At 46.2% G+C, this 15,532-nt stretch overlaps 1 protein-coding gene across 7 annotated transcripts in view; it reads right to left on the reverse strand.

Annotated features, from left to right (window-relative positions):
• KIF1A (kinesin family member 1A) overlaps positions 1-15,532 on the reverse strand; it is a 4,129,412-nt gene that overhangs the window by 678,382 nt on the left and 3,435,498 nt on the right. For all 7 annotated transcript variants that reach the window (XM_069618139.1, XM_069618143.1, XM_069618141.1 and 4 more), the window contains one exon: positions 918-1,067. In XM_069618139.1, coding sequence (XP_069474240.1) covers positions 918-1,067 — 150 coding nt within the window. The remainder of the gene's footprint in view (positions 1-917; positions 1,068-15,532) is intronic.

The following is a 15,532-nucleotide window of genomic DNA, read 5'->3' on the forward strand; positions in this document are numbered from 1 at the left end:
CTTAAATAATGTGTGGTAAGAGTGCAGGAGGTAGGCTTCTTCTTAGGAAGGTAGAAAGCTGTGACAAACTGTAGAGTTTATCCTGCAGTAAAATATTTCTATCTATTGAAATAACAAGTAGGAAAAGGCAACTACATTTACAAGTATATTTTACAGGGCTCAAGTCGAGGGTACATGGGGGGACGGAGTCCATCCACTTTATTCAGAGGGTGGACTCAGTCTTCATTGGATGTCTTCTTTGAATTTATGGATTAAAACCGACCTGGGGGATCAAACAGCAGTCGTCGGGTTTGTAGGCCGCACATTTCACCACTGCAATATAACCTGATGAAAAATAACAAACAACTAAAGGCGACATATGCCATTTCGTTACTGCAAGTCCCAGGGAAAAACATTTGTATTGGTTCTTGGAGTTTAAAACATACACACCTTTTAAAGTTTTCAAAAACACTATTAGGAGAAAATATCCTGTGTTGGTTGTGTGTGTGTCTTGATTTTATGAAAGGCAAATGCCATTCGTCCTGTTCAATTTGTGTGGTTATGCAAAGCAAATGTAATGAAATGTGTATATTTCCCCTTGTATGCTAATTTCTGGCAATGTCACATCCCATTGCGTTTGTTTATGAGTCCCCTCACTTTAATTGTTAGGACTTCACCTCTGTATATTTATAATACATTTCTTCAATCCAAATTGAATATCTGCTTGGGGAGAACAAGGGGAAGGGATATTTTCTGTGACAAGTTGTCAGTGACTTATTTTATAAAGACATGGGAATGAAGTGATTTTGTTTATAGAGGGACATCTTGCCAAGAAGCTTAGCATATGCGGTTCTCACCACAACATAACATGGATACTGGAGACCAATGAGAATCTCACTTGACCCAGATCCTCAGGTGATAGATCTGTAGTTTCTTACCTGACACGAATCTCCTGAATATCTGGCACAGAGAGGCACATACTTTTCTGGTCATTACATGCGTTTTGAGATGGTGATATCTTCTGTTCTCCAGGTAGAACAACTGGCGAAGAATCAGGGCTTTCCATTCTGGAGCAGAAGTGTGATTTCCTGCAAAGAGGAGTGATATAAGGTAATTTAGTCAAGAGACAATTTTGTGAAGTACATTGTGTTGAATTCTTTAATGGGTTATGGACTGACTGGTTGCCATAACTTCCTGGCAGTCATTTTCTTTGGGGAGGGGCATTTAGGTAAAGGTCGTTTGTGACAAACCGACAGGCTCATAGAGTATTACAATCTGCAGTCACACTTCACTGTGGCCCGAGAAGCCTTTGAAACCTATAAGGGGAACGTGGGGAGCTCAAGGTAGTAATATATATATCACAAAGGAGTGTGGTTTAACCCTTCTTTATTTCCTATTGAGTTTTCTATCGAAAGTGTTGAATAAATGCCTAGAGGGATTAGGGAACAAAGTACAAGTGATGAGGTAATATCTGTAGCAAAACGTGACATACTAGCACAAAACAAAGTGGTGATGGTTCCCAATCTCAACACATTTGCAGAACGAAGTCCAATAAAATGTTCCAACGCCTATTATAATTCTGTACCTCTCACGTGGGACGACCCACACTAAAGGAAATGTTCAAATGATGTGCAAACAGAAAGTATTCAAATCTAGTCTTAAGAGTCATTATCCTCTGGGCTATAATAAGCAAATAAAAGAAAGGTTCCACAGACTGGCCAACACAAGAGTACAATAATCCTAAACTACAAATATCCAGCTCTAAGCTAATCAAAACCAAAACACTGTTCATGGGAAGGCTGTTTCAGGGTTACTCATAGTCTGAACATTCTGTAAACCTGTCTTGATTTCACAACATGTAACTCATTTAGTTCAAAGATTTCTCTTTTTGGGTCTCCTCAGGGACTCCTATGCACCCGGTTGCCCTTGGGCCTGATGCGCTATACAAATAAATAAAATACAAATTGCAATATTTACTCATAGACTTCTCCCAGCTCTTGGGTCTTCAGGGTTCAAGAAAAGTCTTTACTAGACCTTGGGTTGTTCATCTTCACACCAGGTATCTGGTAGACCTCAAGCTTTTCAGGATTCACAAACAGATCCTCAGTGGAGCATGATTTTATCAGAATTCACAACAGGTCCCTTCTGGACTCTGGATTTTAGGATTCACAACCAGTCACACCTAGACCTTGGCTTTAATGGTAATTTCTCCCTCCCTCATTCAAAGTCCTTTTCAGGTAACCAATCGTCTCTTGCTGTCCTGCCACAGGCGTCAGTCCTTCCATAGGCATTGCTGATGGAGAAAGTTTGGCTATGGTTTTCAAATTCCTCCAATGACTTTAGAGGGATGTTTGTGCATTCTTCCTACTCCAGGGCTTCTATGCTTAGCAGGTCTCCAACTCCAATGACACCCTCTCCATGCTTGCACTGCCTTCTTCTAAGTTGGATCCTTCCAGTTCTCCACTCCACAACAGCCTTTCCTTGTATCAAGAGGACACCAGCAGGTATGTCTGCATCCTTCGAGTCCAAAACACGTAGTGAGCTTTCCCAGATCCTATTATACCTAGGAGGCTGTGATGTACTTTCTAATGCTGACTTTGATTATGTATTTCCCAATTACTCCTGTGTCCCCCCCCAGGATGAGTTATTCCTTTGAGGATACCCCTTATTATAAGAATATTAGTTAAGGTTGGTGATTCGCTTATGGGGTAATGGTTTTATATAGGCTTTAATAGGAAGTGCAATAGTTCATAAGTCTCCTCGGCCTGCAGCACCATCTTAGAAGTCCCTTTCCTTGAGTATGGCGGCTCTGAGGTCAGTTCTACTGGGTGCAGTCTCACTCACAGTATTGGTGCTGGAGTGCATGATCAGTGAACACCCCACTGCCTGTTTCTGTTTTCTGGTCCGTGGATTGGTCTGCTCCTCCTTTGCTGTGAATTCTAGGGAGTGCAGGACTGGGAGTGAGACTGTACAGGGCTGTTCTTGAGGCCAAGCTACCGCGTCTCTCTGGGGAACAGCGAGCCAGTGAGATCCCGCCACATCAACCCTCTGGTTGTGATATCAGGCAGCAGCTGGGTCAAGCCTGTCCCCTGTGTCTCGCTCCACTCATAAGGGAGAATAAGCCTTTGATATGTGATCTGACAGCTTTGAACAAAACATATTTTTTCTGACGCATTCTGATTCTCAGATCAGAGACATAATTAATACCTGGAAGGGGGTGCTAGAGAGCCGTCCAAGATGGCGGCCTCCCTGTGAGCTCGGTGTAGCTCCCACAAATATCCTGAAAAATCGCTGCTTCCGTGGGGTGTATTCTGACAGACGCTGCCTCCCCCTTGTAGAGAAAGCGATTCCTCGCAGGGGGATATATTCATTTCATCGGTCCTGTGGACGTGTGTTGCGAATCTCCCACAAGCAGGTGCTGCCCCCTCTTCTCCGCGGACGCAAGGTGCGGCCTGCGTGGGCGACCGCATGGCCAGCGAAGGAGCGGTCCGTCGTGCGCTGACCCGGAGGGAGTCGGCATCATCCAGCTGGTGCCCCGAGCGGCGAGAGGTCTGGCGGCCGCTGAGCCAACACAGAACCAGTGGAGCCTGGTCGAGCTGACAGGAGAGGAAAAGAAGAAGGCAGACGCCTGGCCCGGGCGGACAGGTACGAGCGCTCCGCGCGCCCCTCTGGCCCCCATGGCCGCAACAGCTGTCGCACAAATCCCTGGGTCTCCCCGAGTGACAATCATATGATCGGAGGCCATCGGAGCATTAGACGGCTCCCAGCCCGGGTCCGCCCGCAAATTGGGGCCAGCGGCACTCCAGGAGCGCTGTCGCGCAGTCGCAGGAGGCAACGCCGGGCAGCATAGGAGGCCCGGGCAGCTGCAAAAACCCAGTCCCGGGGTACAAGGAGGGGCACACGTGAGCGGCAGTGGAGACAGGGCCGCGGTCCGTAAAGCGGCGGACACCGGCGGCACTGCACCTTCTCACCCCAATTAAAAAGACCACCACAACCTTAAACAACCCAGCTGCTCAAAAGCCATCATAGACACGCCAAATCCTTACCTAACCTGCGAGGCAACAACTTGACGCCTCCCTCCGTGAGGGTCCAGGAATAGCGGTCCCAGTGGTGGAACTAACATCAGTTTGAGAACGCAGACGCCTTAGCCAACGCTCCTGCTTCCAGTCGGCGCGCTCCCACAGCCCCTCCCGAACTTCCACCACTGGACCTGCACTGCTCACCAAAGGTGGTACAGGTGTTTCCATAACAACAGCAACTATGGGGAAGACAGACAGACTCCAGAAAAAACTCAACTTCAAGGGCAGCTCTTCAACCAAAGCACCTGCGGCCTGTAGTCGCTCTCAGTCCCCTACTCACAGCACAATCCAAGATGAGGCTGTGGCGCAGGATCTTGATATCAGAGAAATCCTGCTCGACCTGAAAGCCGGTATAGGCAGCCTTGGGAGCAAACTCGACACCCTCTCATCCAAAGTTGACATGCTCCAGCACAGACTAGACAAGCACACAGACAGATTGGACACGGTGGAGCAAAGGGTATCTGACCTCGAAGATGGCTCGACCTCTCTAACATCCAGCGTGACCACACTAGAATCACAAATGAAAGCGGTATGCGCCAAAAATGAAGACTTGGAAGGCCGCTCTAGGCGTAATAACATCAGGATAGTGGGCGTTAGAGAGCACCAATTGGCTACCAGGATGGAAGATCATGTAGAAAAAATCTGCATCGAGCTGTTTGGAAAAGAGGTCCTTTCCAAGATGTTCGTCGTCGAAAGAGCCCACAGAGTACCCAATACGAGGCCAATCCCAGGAGCGAACCCTCGTCCAATCATAGCAAAGTTGCTTAATTACAAAGATCGCGACACAATTCTGAGAGCCGCCAGAGACAAAGGTGACCTCCAATTCGAGGGGGACAAAATTCAGTTTTTCCCAGACTTCTCTCAAGCGGTACAGGCGCAAAGACGATCGTTCACAACAGTGAAACGTAGGCTGCAGGAAAATCAAATTCAATACTCGATGCTGTTCCCAGCCAAGCTCTGCATCCAACACGAGGGCAGAACCCAATTTTTTAATACACCAGAAGAAACAAGTGACTACCTGGACCGCTCCGGATGCAGACCTGTCACAAATAACGGCAGATCACAAAGAGGCAATGGACCCAGAAGAGACCCTCCGTAACTTTCGCCAGACGGTTACACATTATTAAGGCAAAGTATCACCCAGGCGCAACTACTTTCACCACCACAGAACAAATCTAGTAACAGACGTGGGGAACCAGCCCCTCTTGGAAGGCCACCAGCGCCCCATGCACAGCAAAGTTGGCTGTTTTGCCAACCTGAGTTAGTTCAGTATGGGCCAGTTGGGGGTTGCCCACTCAAGGGAGAGATCCCAGTTCCAAGAAGTCACCAAGTATCTCGCACCCTCATCTCTCGCTAACCTCACCACGGAAAGCAAGCAAGCAGAAGCCAAGACCTCAGATTCCCCCCGAATGCCTTGACTCCACGCCTACCGTTGAATCTCGGCTCAGCATGTCCATGAAATCTCCCTCACAAGACAATGACGACATATAAGATTGCCACATGGAATATTCGTGGGGGCAACCACCCGGCGAAAATGAGAAAGATCCTCCAATACAACACAAAATTAACATCGCCTTTCTACAAGAAACACATCTCACAAAGTCCTCCGAATCTCATTGGGCCAGATCATGGGTCTGCCACCGGTACTTCTCATCCTATTCGTCATATGCCAGGGCAGTCGCGATACTGATAGATAGGAGGACGAACTTCAGTCTGATCGACTCAAGGAGAGATACCGAAGGGAGAGCTCTGCTGGTGAGAGGAATACTAGCCGGAAAAGAGGTGGTCCTGGTTAACTCCTACGCTCCCAACACAGACAGACCAGATAACTTCAATTGGGTGCTGTCCAGACTGGGAGAGATGAACGCAACGACCATTATATGGGGAGCAGACCTCAATACCCCACTCGACCCCAAGCTTGACAAATCACACAATACGTCAGGGTCGCCCTCGAAAGCCAGTGCCCAAGTCAAAGAGATCTGCCATGCATTTGGTCTAACAGACACATGGAGAAACCATAACCAGAACACCAGAGAATACACATTCTACTCGGCAGTTCACCACTCTAGTTCACAAATCGACTATATCCTAGCCTCAGCCCGCAGCCCGTTTGAATGGGGGAAAAGCCAAATCATGCCAAGGTCCTTTTCAGACCACTCCATGGTCGTACTTGAAACCACCCTAGCAGGCTCCACAATCCCTGGTCTTCATTGGAGATTTAAAACAGGTTCATTAACTGACACCGTCTTAGCAGCAGAACTAAGCCAGGAAATAATCTCCTTCCTTGATACGAACAAAGACTCAGTCGACTCAGCCAGTACAGTGTGGGAAACACTCAAATGCTATGTGAGAGGAATATGCCTGGCAAAAGAAAACAGCATGCTAAAGCAAATCCGCAGAGAACTCATGGATATTGAGCATCGATTAAAAGACCTAGAGCTCAAATCCTCTGTCTACCCAGACCCACGACTCCAAGCTAAGATGAAAGTGAAACTCAAGAACTTTAGAGAAACAGCCGAAAGAGAATTAAAATTCTTGGGCCGCAGCCAACTGGTATATACGGAAGAAAACATCTGCGAGGCATTCCAAACCTGAGGGGCAATATATTGAGGACTATCTGCTGGAGATCATTGATAATGTAGTTTCATCAATAGGCAACATCAAACAAACTGTCATAGACGTGAAACATGATCAGTAGTATTTCTTTAAGAAACACTGAGTAGCTAGATAACAGAATGTCTGACTCGGAAGATAAAATCTCTGTATGGGGGAAGAAAAGCAGCTGCCCTAACCATCCAATTGCAAACAGCAAATAAAGAAACTGCAGACCACTATAACTATTCAGGGGTATACAACCTTAGGATTACTGGTTTTCCTGATGATGTGAAAAGAGGGAGGCCTATTGAATATTAACAGATTATACTCCCGAAATTGCTTTGCCTCCCACAGGGAAGTTCTTGAAATTTAGCATGCTCACCACACCCTGGCAGTCAAATCACTAGCTAGCTAGCCTACAAGAACGTTCATAGGTTGTTAAGATTCCCTGTGAAGGAAATGATTATTTAAATGGCAAGAGAGGTTCAAACAATTACGTAGGGAGACAACACGCTCTGTGGTGCACGAAGATGGAACCCTGCCCACACTTGGCTGGCTCAGGGATCTGGGAATGGGGCATTGTGGTAATAAAATGTCCTGCTTTGACTGGGCGGCAGGTGGGAATCATGGATCCACACCCTCAACAAGCCCCAGACATGGTGTGTGGACCTTGATCCCAGATTCCGAAAGTGAAGTGCCATCACAAGAATAACAATATTTCTGAGTGACACTCTGCACAAGCTGTAAGGGACAGTATATTTAGAACCCTCACCTATAATCCAATGTAGACACTGAGGCACCTGGCTAATTTATAACATTAAAGAGGTACAATAGTTTTATGGAAGGTACAAATTGACTACAGGACTCTAACAGAAAGTGTGGCAAAGTCACATCTCTTCTTCCAAGACCATTAATAGTATGGATAGTGTCTGTATAGCATTGTGTGCAATTGCACATTCGGATGTTATATTACATTAGCTCGTGTTTGTGGAAATGCAGAGATAAAGATGAGGGAACTATTTGCGCTCCCCATATGTTTATATTGGAGCATATGTTAGCTTTCTGTGCATCTTCCCTACTCCGTCCCACAGAGGGCCCCAGCGAACAAGAATGTTATTGTGCTCTATTCCTGCAGTAGACACTCGCCTCCGTGTGGAAACAGGAAATATTTCTTCAATAACACCTACAATAAAGAAAACGTGAGTTGATTTAGGACTAAATCGAGAGGAGTAGCAATGATTTTCAGGCAAGGCTTACACTTCGTAATTGACAAGAAAGAAATTCAAGTGAATGGCAGATTTGTGGCTGGGGAGGTGACTATGGAAGGAATGTTGTCTAATTTACTTTGTATCTAAACACCTAACACAGACCAGGGGACATTTTACAACGGAATATGGGATGGTTCTGAGGGGGGTCAATATAATCATAGGCAGGGACTTCAATCTGGCACCAGATGCCTAGGTGGATAAATTGTCTAGGAGGGCTACGTAGGAAGGGGAGATAGCGAGGAAATTACTTTTGTCTTTAACAGTGTCAGCATTTCTTTGGCCCTTGGAAGCTACTCAGCCCACAGAAGAAGCATTATTCTTTCTACACTAGCCCCCATGACACCTCCTAACTACTGTATTGATTTCTTACTAATCTCTAAGCCTATACTAATTGATAAATTATCGGCAAGGTTGGGGAGATTGTAGTCTCAGATCATGTGGATGTCTCCCTTGTCCTGGATTTTTCTACAAGTGGGAGACGTAGGCCTAAGGGATGACCCCTAAGCAGCTCACTACTCCGAGATAAAGCTTTTGTAAAGCATGTGCAAGAGGAGCTAAATCTGTTCCCATCAGCGAACAATAGATCTTTGCAAGATGTCTTTATACTATGGGATGCCGTAAAGTGTCAATAAGAGGTAGGGTCATCTGTTATGCATCCTGCCTTAAGAAAATGTGCAAGAAAGAAGGTGAAGTTTTGGAATAATCATTACACACTGTATGGAATATGCTCAGGGCGACCCATTCAGAGGGGAGCAGGGACTCATGCCCTAAATACTGGCTAACAGTATTGGCGAGCGTGAACATTTCCACCAGTTTTGGGAATACAGGGAGAAGATAGGAACCCTTCTAACTAGTTGATGAAAAAAGAAGGTGGAAACAGAAAAGTCATTTCCATTATTAGAGAAGGAAATAGAAAAGTTATTTCCATTATTAGAGAAGATAAGACAATTTTGATTCATAATTAATATATTATCTACAAATTCAAATATTTTTATGAATCCCTATAAAACCAGAGGGACATCGTCAATAAGGTAGGGACAGAAAATGATTTGATAGACCTTGATGCACCCAAAATGACACACAATGATGTAGATATGCTTGATTCAATAATCACTAGGGAGTAAATCTTGGATGCAACAAAGCAGATATTACTCAAGAAAAGTCCTGGTCCTGCCATGTTCCAAGTTGGTTCTTACATACTTTTGGTGAGATGGTTGCCCCAATTCTGAAGAAGCTCTCTTGAGAGATTATTAGGCAGGCCAAAATACCCAGAACTACTCCTCAGGTGCATGCGCACCCCATTAATTACATGTATACCGATACCGGGCAAAGTACATTCAGACTGTGTGAACTTTCACTCAATTTCTCGGTTGTAGATGTTAAGTTCTTGGCTAAAGTGTTCACGTTGTGAGACTATGTAGAACAATCCCCCGGCTGCTCAATACGAAAAAGACAGGCTTGAGCTAAGGCAAGAATAGCTACAACAACATAAGAGAAATGATAAATAACAAAAATCTCTGCTAAAATAGCTTAGAGCAAATAAGCACAACCAACATAGTTGCAGAAAAAACATTTGACCGAGTTAGCTGGTTGTTGCTGGGCTCAGTTCTATTAAGACTCGAATTTGGACCCAACTTCCTTTTCGAGGTTTTATAGAGCAAATTAGAGTGAAAGAGATGGCATCCAAATAATTATAGTAATTGATTACTGGTAACTCTGTCTATCGTAGGTGTTATAATATATTGACATTTTAGTGATTATGCTGACCCTGGAGGGCTCCTTCACTGTTCTACATAACACCCTGGAAATCTTTGGGAACATTTCAAACTTTAAAGTAAATACTACAAAAAGGGAAATCTTCTCTATTACGAGAACATGCTTTCCAAGCTCCTTCATGACTTTGCCCTGGCCAAAGGAGGATTTAGATATTTTGGGATCTGAATCATGTAAGGAAGTAAGTAAGACAGACACAAGTAACCACAGTTCAAGGGTGCTTATTGAACTTCCACAAGGGTGAGATAAACGCCCATTTAAACCTAAATCTACAGATGGGAGCAAGCTACCACCATCAAGTAATAATAATGCAGTCCTAGTGGAGTCTTGTCAATTAAAAGGGCCTATACTAAAAAAAACTATTGTCAATCCTTACCACTAACTTACAAAATAAGGTGGGGTGATGTTCATGAAAAAGTAAGACGTGTTCACAAAATGATAAGTTAGGATGTTTGGGCCGTTGGCCTCCCTGCCCCACATTTTCAGCATGGTGTAAGGCGGTTCACTCGAGCAAAGCACACACTCTGGCTTCTGCAGTACGAGGATACAGTTCCACTTTCACAGTTCAAGACCTTCTGTGCCCAAGCCTCTTTACTTATTACGAGTCTCTTGACTTAAATGGCGGGGTATACCAAAAACAATACCAAAACATTATTTTCCTTTTTCAGCACTCAATTTGGGTGTATAGCCTGGATCCCCCTCATACGGGCTCAGATCCTTTTCAAAACAAAAAGTTCAATGTTGTATCCCCCTCTTCCGGGCTCATATCCCTTTCAAACTATGTTCAGATCATTCTTTTTCAGGTGACTCATGGTTCACCCTGGATCCCCCTCAGCTGGGCTTAGATCCCTTTCTTTCACTCAATTAGTCTACCTCAGCCATGCTCGGACCAATTGTGTTGTACTTTAAGCTATCGAAGACTTACGAATGTGCACAGGATTTAGCAGGACCCGTTGCATGACCCCTTTGATATCAGCATTCCTTTTTCTCACACCTCAGCATTAGTCAGAAAGTTAACAGAGACCTTCGAATGAGCGCCCACATGGTGCCAGACCACTCTGTGTATGGTATCTTGGGTTTCCTCCCAAAGTTCAATCACAAAGTTCAATTACTTCTTTCATTCCAATTGTACTTGCGTCGCTCATCGCCAGCGCCTCACACACTGTTCTCTTTATACAAAGTTGCTGCTTGCAACTTTGGTTCAAAATACAAGCCAGTCTGGTTTCAGTCTCTCCAACTCACCGGCTGTGCTGTCTTTTCTGGCGCCGTTTTGTTGTAGATGCCAAGGACAGCACCACAGCGGCAATAACTCCTCCATGCCTTGGTTATCGACGCGGGAGAGCCCCGGGTACCTCTGACACACTGTGCAGGTTTGATCAGTCTTTGTTCCTGGTCTTCGGTTTCTTACTTTCCAAGGCTCTTGAAAGTAACAGTCTTTATAGGTCAAGGTTGCTTCCCTTCTTGCAACCCTCTCCGGTGTCCAGGACTTTCTCCTTGTATTAAACTGCCACCTTGGAACCGCTGTTTCTTCGTGTATTTTGCCTCGTTCAGAGTGCGCTTTCGTGCTCCTCTTTTTATCCGTGTGCTGGAAGTCAGGTGAGTGAAATGATCCGCAATTGCCTGACCTTGTTTGACTGGTGTTGGGACATGTCAGGTATACAGCTCTGGTGTTAGTCCGTTGTCGCTCACAGTGAACTGTGCCTGAGAAAGTGTTTGTGTCGGGGAAGAGGGGAGGGGGGCAGGGTTAAATTCCTAAGTATCCTACCTGGGAGGATGGGGAAAAGGTCTTATTGGGAAGGGGGTACTGTGTCTCACCCTCTGGTGTCCCACTTCCACTCCAATCAATGCAACCAAGATAACCTTGCTACACAGATCCCTCTCCCTTTTCATTATGCCATCCTGCCTCTCCCTGCAAAGACACCGAAAGACATACATAAAGTCCTGAATCCATACCAGATCAAGATTGGACATGGATATGTCAAAATAATGATACATTACTCACTGTAGTAACTCACGTACAGCTACTCCGTAGTTCCCTTTCCACCATACTGTATGGGGGTCCCGTGATAGGGCGGAAACAGAAACTTGATCACCAGAAAAATTGTCTTTCCCCTTTAAATTCAGTTGTGCGTGGGGGCATGGTCCCGGGAGCATGCCCTCCCCTGACACCACCCTCTGGTGCCACACCTCAGTCCCCTTTGTCCCATCGGCTAGATTAAATTGCCTAACAACGTTGCTTATTAAGGGGGAAGGATGGGGGATGTATGGAGGGAAGGGTACTATGGACTAGGAGTATGTTAGTCACTACAGTGAGTAACTTATAATTACTCCTAAGTCCTGTCCCCTTTCCTCCATACTGTATGGGCAATTACTACTGGTTGAAGCCCAGGGAGGTGAGACATTGAAGACCTTTAAGAAAACAGGTTGTTAGGGAGAATTCTCTGTTTAGGCTGAATTTCCTAACCTACTGAGTCCACCAGCAGCTTTGCTTGATTTCTGGAGTTTTTTTTTTTTCTCCTGCCAAGAGTGAGACTCTTTTTTTTCCCACTCTTGGACATGGTTTATGGTGTTCCTTTGAATTTTAATGTGTTTCATGGGCTATGGGGTCTTTTACTCCATAGGGTCTCATATGTTTTTGTATGTGTGTTACACCGCACCCTCCGTGCAGTAACACCGGGGTGTCATAGTGACCCCCCACCATAGACTCCATACCCTGGGACTGACTACTGTCTCCCAGGGCATGTAAAGTCACCATTGGCTTTACTAGTCCCAAATTACTAACAGAACCAGTACAAACCATCATATTGTGGACGTACTGGTAGGGGCAATTCGATTGCCCCTGGGTCTGTTATTCGAGGGGGCACTGTCCCGTCCCCCCTCGTCGAGTTTTGGCTGGTGGCAGTGGATACTACTTTTTATATTCTACCGCGAATATATCTCTATGGGATTTTCCCATTGTTCGAGGCTAATACTTTTTAACATAGCCTCTAACATACCACCGGTTTATTTATTTAATATTAATTCACCGGTTGGTATTTTCTGGCAGAACTCGGTTTTAAAATGGCGTTTGTGTTCGCCTCTGTAACTCCAAACCAAAGGTCAAGCCCTTTGTTCCACTTTTTGGCGGGCTTCTCCACAGAAGCCTCCAAACGTGGTGCCACTCTGTCTGGGTACCACAGGGAGTGCGGGAGGGGGTTTAGGCACCCTGGACTGAGTTACCTTGGTAACTCAAGTAGCACTCTTGTTTGATTGGCCCAAGTGGTGAGCCGGCCGGCTCACCACTTAACATGTTTGATTGACAGCTAGGCTGAGTGAATGGGGCTGTGCTGCATAAAAGCAGGGCTTTTGGGACTGGAACTTCAGAAGTCGCCACAGGACCTGAAAATCCGACAAGGGAGAAGCTGAGCCAGCCTGCTACGATGACACCACCGGTCGAGCCCTGCTGAACCGACTCACCACTTCCCAACGACAGAGGAGATCTCCCGGCTGGAGAGTCTTCTTCCCCTGACTGGTGGGCACAACCAGTTTACCTTCCTTTTTCGCATCCCAGGACGTCTTGTGGTTGAATTGCCCGTGCCAAGCACCCCGGCAACCGGATAGCCACTTACTACTGGACCGCGAATAAAAGGACCGCTCCTTTTAATTGAGAACTCTGCGGCTGGTTTCTTCCCTGGCAGTGCAACGGACTCCTGCTTTCCTCCCTGACGAGATCCTCTCTTCCTCCGGACGAAGCACCGACTTGCACCCGCTGCCAGGAACAACTGCCCCCGCTGGAGCGTGCTCACCATTTTACGGTACCGTGTCCGCCAGGCCTCGCTTTCTAAAGATTGCTACAAGGTAACAATAATCCCATAACCTTCTGGACTGGGCTGGCCGCCTTGACCATCTAACTGGTCCCTTTCTTTTTGGTCCAACTCTTTCTGAATTTATTGCAAGACTTTTGGGCACTTTGAACCGTGTGACCTTGGACACATTTTGACCGGAGCCTCTTAAAGTGGGTCCGGCCTTGTTAACTTTGACTTTACGGTTTTAACCTGCCTTCTTCTCCTACTGTGTTCTTCCGAAAGTGTTGGGATCTGTTTCTATCGTTGCTCTGCCTTTCACTCCCTTTTAAACCGATTGATTAGAGTGCCATCTTCGTTAAGCGCTCACCGCTGTCTGAAAATAAGTGTTGCTTTACTTAAGACTTGTCTAACTAATCGTTGAAGGGAGTGTATATCTTTTAGTGACCATGTTTTTGAACTGCTTGAGATTAGTGCCAGTGTGTTTTACTAGATGTGTTTTTAAATAAATAATTATATCTCTTTTACACCAAGCTCTGGTCAGTGTTTGCTTGTTCTACTGTGTTCTTTTGACCTATTGTGAATACTCTGTATACTGCCTAACTCTTCTTGAGAGAAGTCTGACTGCTCATCCACAGCTACCAGATAAATCTGGGTGGTACAGACTGCTACCAATTGGGTTTACCGCCAACCACCTGTAGTCTTAAATCTTTTGCAGTGGTCCCAGAGGGAACTGCACAGGTTTCTGCCTAACACAGGTTCCTCAGGACCGGTTGTCCAAAGGCTGTATCCAATTGTGCACTGCCATCTAGACAATAGTGCTTGTAGAATGCTGAGGGGGTAGCCCAGGTAGCCGCCCTGCTGATGGTTTGCCAAGGCATGTGCCTCTGGAAGGCGACTAACGTTGATTTGGCCCTTACTGCATGAGCGTGAAGATTTGCTGACACCTCCATTTGCTGAGCCTTGAAGGCCTCCTGAATGGTTGCGGCCATCCAACTGGCTATTGCGGCCTTTGATGCCTGGCCACCTGACCTTGAGCCACCAAAGGTGATGACTAGTGCCTCAGACTTGCGGAAGTACCTTGTCCTGTCGAGGTAGAATTTGAGAGCTCTCCTGACGTTCAGACAGTGTAATAATACCTTTTCTACCTGGTCCTTTGGATAAGAAAAGAAAGTTGGTAGGACTATCTCCTCGTTGAGATGGAACGAAGACACCACCCTTGGGAGAAACGAAGAATGAGTGCAGAGCACCACCTTGTCGCAATGGAGCATGGTATAGTGTTCCAAGGCCATGAGGGCTTGAACTTCACTAACCCTATGGGCAGAGGTAAGGCCCACTAGAAGAGCTGTCTTGATGGTGACCAATCTGATGTCGACAGACACCATGGGCTCAAAAGGTTTATGTGTCATGGCACCCAGAAACACGTTGAGGTCCCAGACCGGGTGTGGGCATTTGATAAGGGGGTACAACCTTGTCAGCACTGCTAGATGCCTCTTGACCACTGGATTGGAAGTGGAGAATGATCAATGGTCTGAATTTTTGTATGCACCTATGGCAAATATATAGGTACGGCATGCGTCAACCTGAACCCCTGACTCTGCCAGGTGTTCCAAGAATTATAGCACCTGATCCAGTATGCACTTCAGTGGTTCTATGCCTCTTTGCCTGGTCCAGAAGCAAAACCTGGTCCATTTGCTCCTGTATTGTTTTCTGGTGGAGTCACTTCTTGCCTTCTGAATTATCGCCAGATTGTCCTGAGACAGGTGAAGGTGCTGCATGGTTAAATGCTCAGGAACCAAGGTGCTAGGGCTAATCTCTCCGGGGACGGGTGAACCACTGCCCCCCACTGGGAGAGGAGCGGTCCCCCCTGATGAGAGTGCACAGGGCCCAGCGGCGAGAGCCATGTGGGGTCTGAAAACCATGGTCTGGCTGGCCACTGCAGAGCTATGAAGATTAGGCACACATGTGATGATTCTCTGATCTTGAAGATGACTCTGTGGATTAGTGGAGTCAGTGGAAATACATAAGCCCACATCCCACTGCATTGAAGATGCAA

Source organism: Ambystoma mexicanum, chromosome 10 (assembly GCF_040938575.1).
Source record: "Ambystoma mexicanum isolate Mex_15411 chromosome 10, UKY_AmexF1_1, whole genome shotgun sequence".
In the NCBI taxonomy this organism is placed as follows: domain Eukaryota; kingdom Metazoa; phylum Chordata; class Amphibia; order Caudata; family Ambystomatidae; genus Ambystoma; species Ambystoma mexicanum.